Source organism: Falco peregrinus, chromosome Z (genome assembly GCF_023634155.1).
Source record: "Falco peregrinus isolate bFalPer1 chromosome Z, bFalPer1.pri, whole genome shotgun sequence".
Taxonomy (NCBI): Eukaryota; Metazoa; Chordata; class Aves; order Falconiformes; family Falconidae; genus Falco; species Falco peregrinus.
The window spans coordinates 485,775-494,021 of NC_073739.1; the positions used below are offsets into that span (position 1 = coordinate 485,775).

General features: G+C 52.9%; 1 protein-coding gene across 1 annotated transcript; it reads right to left on the bottom strand.

The window, feature by feature from the left end:
- Nucleotides 1-885: 885 nt before the first annotated feature.
- TRMT10B (tRNA methyltransferase 10B) lies at nt 886-6,236 on the bottom strand. The gene is made up of 8 exons (XM_055790384.1): nt 6,055-6,236; nt 5,866-5,974; nt 5,647-5,771; nt 4,217-4,369; nt 3,550-3,628; nt 2,635-2,702; nt 2,193-2,316; nt 886-1,623 (listed from the first exon to the last, which is right to left on the bottom strand). Exons 1-8 carry the CDS (start codon nt 6,211-6,213, stop codon nt 1,517-1,519), a joined length of 924 nt encoding a protein of 307 aa, XP_055646359.1. The 5' UTR covers nt 6,214-6,236; the 3' UTR covers nt 886-1,516.
- Nucleotides 6,237-8,247: the final 2,011 nt, after the last annotated feature.

The window sequence follows — 8,247 nt, forward strand, 5'->3', positions numbered from 1 at the left end:
GAGGGCAAGCCTCTTTTGCCAGCTTTTTCAGTAGCTCTTCTCCCATCGCGCACGGCACAGCCCTGGCAAGCATGAGCCATCTGCCCTTAGGTACCATCCTGTTGCGCATCCTAGTCAGCACTCCGGTGCTGGAGGCGCGATTTCACCCCCCCACCCCCCTGGATGAAGACAGCAGAGGCAGGTCCCCGATTGCTGGCATCTAACTTTGGGACTTCCTCCTCCGAGGGATGCTGCACACACCTCTGTCCCCAAGCACCAGGGCAGCATGGGGACAGTATTGTCCTGTGGTTCTGTAACATCAGAGGGAGGCCACCTCCACTTTTTTTTTGCTCGTTCCATGGAATGCTTCTGGAGGGCTTTAAGGCAAGTCCTTGCAGTTGAACCCAGGTGTGGAAGAGGAGAGCAGCTGGGGCAGAAAGGAGTGTCACAGCCCCTCGGAGACCTCTCTATCCAGGCAGATTCCCAAGAGCCAGGCAAGCAAACACCCAGCAACCTTTGTTATCCCTGCACCAAACCCCCCAGAACCGCTGCTCTCGCACTGTGCCTGCAGACAGCCAAGCTAGCAAGCCAAGGGCAGTCTGCTCTGCTGACCAGACAGGGACAGGGTGGCCACAGTACCTCCAGCCACTGGGTTAGCATATGCTGCTACCTAGCAAACTCAGGGGCTCAAGTAGCAGGTTAAAGTCTCTTACACAGGAGCCCAAGTGCAGACCTCTAACTACACACCAACAGCTGATGGAACAGGGAGACATGAAGAGTAAGAACTGGAAGAGCACGTGGGATGCTGGGTGAACCCGGAGGGCACAGCAAAGCAACGGGCACCAGCAAACACAAATTCAGCTTGTGTGGGGAGCAACAACCACCAGTAACTGTAAAGATGCAATCGGAGTTTAAGAGTAAACATTTTATTTTAGCGTAGATGCACAGAATTAGCTGTAGGCTTCAACAACTCGCCAAGTCTTCAATTGGTTTAAAGTAGTTAGGACATGGTGCACCTAAGAATAGTTTCTCCACTGGGGAGCCACTTCCCATGTGGTGTTCCCCAGCTGAAACAGCACTGTCCTTTTTCCGTGGGAAGGAATCTTCCTCACCACCGAGCTTTGCAATTCTAACTTCACCTTACTTACTGTTTAATCGAGGTGAAATAGCCTAAAGCTCTCATCCCCGTTCCAGAACAAATGTAGATGCAGGAGTCAGAAACACTCTAAGCAGCATCTGCAATGAAGCAAAACTGAATTCCTGTCAAGTTTTCACTTGATCCCAGGGCTCAATCAGTTGTGGGTTTTTTTTTCTGTTCAAGGGGAAAAGTAATTCCCAGCATTGTACTGCTGAGGTAGAACACGACACTCTCGACAAGGTCCTCAAACAAGATTTAAGCAGAGCTGTTTTCTCTATGCACATTCATGCTGGTTACTCTGCTTGAAATCTGGAGTTTGCCTTTCTTGTATGCACAGCTCCTTACCATCAAAAAATAAAAAGAGTTTTCTTGTGCATTGTCACGCTGAGGTATTTCCACTTATTTCCCCGCATCTGGTAGCACATAACCTTTTCCAGAAGAAACTCCCGCTTTCAAAGCTGCTGGCCAGCATCGCGTCTCGTAGTAAGTTGCTAAGACATCAAAGACTGTTGGGAACAGAGAGATGTACCACGCTGTGAAACCGGTGTATCAGTAGCAGGCTCTACAATACACCACCACCACCACCCCGATTGCAAAACATCAGGACGTGGTAATAGCTGATGCCAGAGAAGGTTAGCATGGAGTCTGCATTCCCTCCCATGTCAAATCTGGTGAGTGAGTGAGTGAGTGAGTGAGTGAGGCTAATTTGAAGATGGCTTTGGGGAGCTCTGGTTAGGAACAGCAGAGGCTGCGTCAACTAAAGCAAGGTGCCCGCAGTCACCATGCTGACGGACCCGTGCTGTCCTGTCTGTGCCGCTGACCATACACCCGGAAGCGCATCATACCCGTGTCTCCACATCAGGGCTCCCCTAGAACACGCAGTGGCCTCCAGCAGCTATGCCTGGTGCTCTGCAGTGCCCTCTGCCCCCTCTGCTTGTGCTGATGGAGACGGCAATGGCTTCTCCCCCCATTACTGAGCACTGGCCCCCCGTTTTGCAAACCACTGCTTAGTGCTCGACAGCCTCCCCCCCTCCTCCAGCCCAGGCAACCGACAGGACACAGCGCAGCCTCGCACCTTGATTAATGGCCAGCGTCTCCGAGTGGTAGTTTTTGGTGTTAACTGCTTTCACCATGTACTCACGAATGGGGAGGCGGGCTGTTTGCAAGGACTGCTCTTGTGCCCTCTGCAGGGTCAGCTTCTGCAAGAGAAATAAGAACAAGGTGCCCTGTGCGCACAAACTTGCACATGCAGAGCACAGAGCACGCACATCATTTTGGGTACAAGCAGCTACGAAGGTGAAAACCGTCCCGGGGCTTGTTTCACTGTGACTGCTGCAGTCTCTCAGCCTGGTGCTGGATCCCCACAGAACCTTGAGGAAAGATGGGTGTTGGCACAATAGTGATATGTCGAATTGATGCAGCAGCAGCACCAGGTGCTACTAACGGGGACGTCTCTGCTCTCATGAGAGAATGGGGAAGCCAACAGCCTCAGGTTCTGACAAGTGAATACTACTCACCTTGTGAATACTTTCATCCACCAGGCCTCCAAGGACATACACTTTATTTGGATCAATATCTTCAAGGACTAGAAAAAAAGATTACTTGCTCACCACCACACAACAGTAAAATTCTGCATTACACCCTTCTCTGAGCAAGACTCCACTTCCATGAGAATGCTGTGGACAGAGCTGCCCTTCACCCTGTAGCCTCAGGCTGTGCAGGAGTGTGAAGCTTCAGAGACGGAAGGGTCCGCCTGAACTGCAGGCAGGCTGACTGAAGGGGGAGATCAGACTCAGGCTGAAAGCACAAAGCACCAGAGATATCACACGTTGTTCCCCTTAACCACTGTCAGTTCTGAGATGTGGCTGATGTGTCCATCTGATCCCAAGCAGCCTGCAGGCGCCTCCCACTCACCTCCTAAAACATTTCCCAACCCTTAACAGATTCTTTATCAGAGTAAGGCATTTGCATCAAACAAGAAAGGGATCTACATCCCCAGAAATATATGGGCAGTCAGAAATGGAGGAAGAGGAGAACACACACAGAGCAGCAAATGAAGCAATCAAGGGAACGTTGTAGCTGCTGCATTATTTCAGAGAAAGATGTCATTTAGACTGTATCCAAAACTGCCCCAGCATCTCCACTTCGCCCCTTCGTAGCATTACAAACGGCAGTGGGTCTACACACAGGTTTTAAGTTCAGTCTGCTGCAGATCACACACAACCCTGAGTCAAAACCTCATCCCCTGTCACAGCAGATGGAAACAGGAATAGGTTTAGCATCAGATACAAGTACAGGGTACGTCTTGCAATTTGAGACAGCAAATGCTTGGAATCGAATCACCTGAAGTATGAAACAGTCTTAAGAAGAAAAGCTTAAAAATCAACATCTTTCCCCAGTTCCTCTGTGCCTAAAGCATGTAAAATATTTACCATTGTCGGAGTCAGGAGTGAGATAAACAATCGCATCTAAAGGAAATAGGTCCAGGTAACTTTCTTGAGTTGTATCCATCTGAAAAATGCAAGACAGGGAGAAAAGCAGGCCATTTGCCCCAAGTCCATCTCTCAGAGCAAAACCTATTCTCAGACACAAACGTACCAGAACTTGACACTACCGACTTAGGTGTTTGAACTCCTACAGATAAGAGTTTGGGTTTGTTTTTTTATTTTTTTTTTAAATTGGAAAATGTTTCTGTATGAGCACTGAACAATATATCCCTCAAAATCCATTAAATTCTCTTCTCATCAAAATCCCTAAATGTGGCTTGAGGAAGGGAGAGCAGCAGTAATTACCTAACTTTAAATGAGATCTGAATTCTTAAAGAGATTCAGGAATCTCCACTTCAGGTGTTTTTCTCCCCTCACCGTTACCAGGTGCAGGCCCACAAGTGCTGTAGAACACACGGCTCAATGTCGCTGCTGTGACATTGTCTAAGGGCAAGAAGACCTGACCTTAACCCCTGTCACCGAGCTGCATTCCCACGCCACCCCCAGCTCTCGTTCCAGCCCACCGCAGCCTGTCTCGGACCAAAACTGAGGGCAACCACCGTGGCTATGGGGTGCTACAAACCTGGAAACCACTGTGGCCAGAGACCCTTACCAAGTAACTGGAGAAGCCGTCGTTCATGCGAAGACACTCCTTGTAGATCAACGAACCCACCACGAACTCTGTCAGACAGAGCCAAAACGGCTTCTTGGCCCGCCTGTTTGCCCCGTAGAGTCTCCTGATCTGGGATGCGAGGCGGCTTGTTTCCTTCCAACAAATAACAAGCACAATGACTCACAAGTCTAGGAGCAAAGGGGTAACACAACCAACAAAAGTTGCATTCAGGGTCTGCAGATGTCTGCAACGCTTGTGTCACCGGCTGGTTACTAAGATCTGAAAAGGCTGTTTGTGGGGAGCACAGCTTGGGGAAGCCCCCCGAGAGCTGGGTGTGCAGCCAGCCCGTGCTGGAGACCAGGCAGCACGTGGGCAGGCCCGGGGGTCGAGGGACAGGCAGAGGCTGGACGGGCCAGCATCCCCCGCAGGGGCTGCACCCAGAAAAGCTGTTGCATGTTCTCTAACACACCCCGGCTGCAGGTGAGCTGGAGGGATTCTTAGCACAGCTTGAACAAGCCAGCAAGCGGCCCCAGCCACCTCCTCCACCCCCTTAGACACCTTCCATAGAGGGACGGACAGAGGAGAAGCACAGCTGCCAGGCCGTGTCAAGGTTGCGATGGGGCACGTCCCCGGCATCTCCTGAGGACCTGCCAGGCCAGCAGGCAGCACTGGGGCAGGAGGGCACTGCAGGCAGTGTTCCAGATCTGCTAATAAGTTAGAATTAATTGACTTTATTTGATTTTATAAAATCATTTGGAATAAGAAATATATTTTAATGAAACTTGTACTTGCACAGCAAAAGCTGCTATGAAATCCTCTGTACAGCCCTGCAGCAAGGCCAAAAGCATAGGTCAGAATCACCTAGTAGGAATGATTAGAACGTAGATAACAGACTTAAGATTCAAGACGATTGAAGATAATTGGATACAGTATTTACAGGTAGACTGGGGAGAGGATTTCTTTGCATTTGACTAGTCTTCTGTATGTAGAAAGTGTATTGAAATGTCAGAATACAGAATTAATGGGAAGTGGGGGGAGTCGACTGGAACAGCTTGTAGTTACCTGCCAAGAAACCGTGAACTTTAGTAAAAGGCAATTCTGGCAGGGGGAGATCGCGACCACCGACTCATATACCACCTACCCAAATCGTACCCCAGACCCATTTCTGGACCTTTCTAACCTTTACTGCGCAGAACCAGAGACGGGAGGAGGGTATGTTAATGATTTTCAGGAAATACCATGATTATGCATGAATACTTAATGAATACATTCTCTATATGGTGTCTGATTCTGAAGCTTGGTGTGCGTTGATCGTGAGAGGAGTCGCTCACGCACCCGACCGTCAATAAAGAAGTGTCTGCTTATCTACATCACATCGGTGTCGGTAAATTCTTTGTTCCGAGATTTCGGTAACAGCAGGACCCTCGTACCTTCTCTGTCATGCGATCGGCCACGCCGAGGTCCACGCAAAGCCGGGGCCCCGCCGCCCGGGCCTGCAGAAGCCGTTCCTTTGCGAGGGTGGCCGGCACCTTCCCACCGTCCCGGAGGGCAGCCCCTGGGAGGCAGAGCACCGAAGGCAGCCAGGCCCCACGTCGGCCCACGGCCCGGGGCCCCTCGGCGGGGCCGCTCCGTGCCGCCCTGCCGCTCACCTGCCCCCTGGGCCCGCCGAGCCCGGCTCCTCTCCCGCTCCTGCCGCCGCTTCATCCTCTTGGCCGCCAGCACCCGCTCCCAGCGCCTCCGCTTCCGCAGCACGTTCCTCTGAGGGCGTCAGCGGGGCCTCAGGCCTGCGGGCCTACCGCCGCCGAGCCCGCGCCGCGTCCCGTCCCGGGGGCACTTACCGAGCACCGCGCCGCGCCGCCCACCCGCCCCGCGTCGGGCCCGACGGCCGACGGCTCGATACGCAGCAAGCGGAGGGCCTCGCAGGCCGCCTCCGCCTCAAGCCAGCTCCCGCCGCCCGCCATCGGCGCCGCTTCCTCATCGCTCCCGCCGCCCGCCATCGGCGCCGCTTCCGCTTCCGCTTCCGGGGCGGGGGGGAGGAGCTCGCTGGCCACGTCCCCTCGGGGCCACCGCGGCTCGCCCCTCCCGGTGCCGCGGAGGGGAGGGTGGGGACAGTGACAAACGTAGAGCGCTGCAGCAGGCAGAAGCTGCACAGGTAACAGAAACATCAGCCCCAGAGGAAGAGCGAAGGGCAGGAGCTCAGCGCTTGGCGAAGGGACAGTTAGTACCGATGGAGATGAGCTCCACAAGAATGTCAATAAGGAGCCGTCTGACTAGGGCATGCTAACTGCTGAAAGAAAACAAACCAGGGGAAAAGTTCGTCCTTTTCTCCAACGGCCCCCACCCCAAAGAGGATGGATCCCCCGGCGGGGGATCGTGGTGATACAGATTAAAACCGGCCCCGTGGGCACGTATTAGCTTGAGTGTTCAGAGTGGACAATAAGGAAGGACCAAGCATTAATGTCTGCATAATTAATGTATGCAAAGATAAACAGGAACTTCAGGGAACTGCCCAAGGAGTTGGAAAATACATCTTGAAGAGGCGCCAGAGGGGGATTCTGAATGTTCGGAAACCTTTCTGTATATGCCTGACTTTGTATAATAAATATGGGGCTGCTTGTTGAAACGGTGTGCAAGTGAGGAGGAGCGACCGCCCTTGCACTCAGCGCCGCAATAAACATACCTGCTTTGTAACTCCTTGAGCGGTAGAGTTCGATTCCGCACGTCAGGAACCCGCGGCGGGCGGAACCCGCGGCGGGCGGAACCCGCGGCGGGCGGAACCCGCGGCGGGCGGAACCCGCGGCGGGCGGAACCCGCGGCGGGCGGAACCCGCGGCGGGCGGAACCCGCGGCGGGCGGAACCCGCGGCGGGCGGAACCCCGTGCACCTGTCCGCGGTGGTGGGTGTTCAGCCATCGCCGGGAACAGGGATTTGGGGGGGGACAAACGCTGTCACTCCGAACGTCCCTTATATACAGAGCGTGGTGTTCTGCGGACTGGCCCTCTGGCCAGCTGGGGTCACCTGTCCTGGCTGTGTGTCGTCCCCCCCCCCCCCCCCTCGCTGGCAGGGCCCCAGAAACTGAGAAGTCCTTGACAATAGAAAAAGTTCTCAGCAACAACTAAACGTCAGTGTGTTATCAGCGTTGTTATCCTACTCAATCCAAAACACGGCACTGCAGGGGCTGCTAGGAAGAAAATTAACTTTATTCCAGCCAAAGCCAGGACAGGTGGTTTCTCCTTCTCGCTCAGGGCACTGCATGCCATCACAAACGGAGGGTAAATTTGTTGGGTACCTGTGCGCCATCCCTCTGCGAAGCAGCTCCCCATGTCACGCACCCCGCGTCCTCCAGTCCCGGATTTTTTTCTTCCACTGATGGAAAAAAAACCAACCACCAGGCCCTTCTGGTGTTGAACCAGATGTGTGGCTGACCGTTACACGATGGGAGTCCTTGCTTTCAATGGGCCTAAAGCTACTTGTTGCACCTCAGTGTATTTTTGCATTTATCCTCAGAAAGTTTCATTTCTGAGATGCTTTTAGTGTTTTTCTTATCATTTTCATAGGCAGCACCTGGATATGTTCTGGTACAGTATGTACAGCTGTTTCAGCATCTTCCTTCCTCGTAACAGCAAGCTGAGGTCTCTCTGCCCTGGTTATCGTGGTTAGTCATTTATGCTGCAGTAGTATGTTGGCATTTCAAGCCAGAATCCAAATACATGCCAAGCAAAACCACTCAGAGAATATGCGATCCAACAGGTTTGGTTTTCGCCTCAAAATTGTAGGGGACAGCATGCGGTGGTGGGGTGACTGGTGATCATGCAGTGTTCCTGGGAACATTCAGAACTGCTGCAGTGCATTCCAGGGAGCTGGGAAGATGCTCAAGATGCCTTTCAAACCCTACTGCCATGCCCGCACCAGCTGCACAACCATCTATGAGATGTGGCTGCTTTCGTCAAGCCCTTTACAACACAGCTGAAGAGCTAACAAGGCCTGTAGCCTAGAGACTGCAAGACCACACCTTCTTAACGGTATTACAAA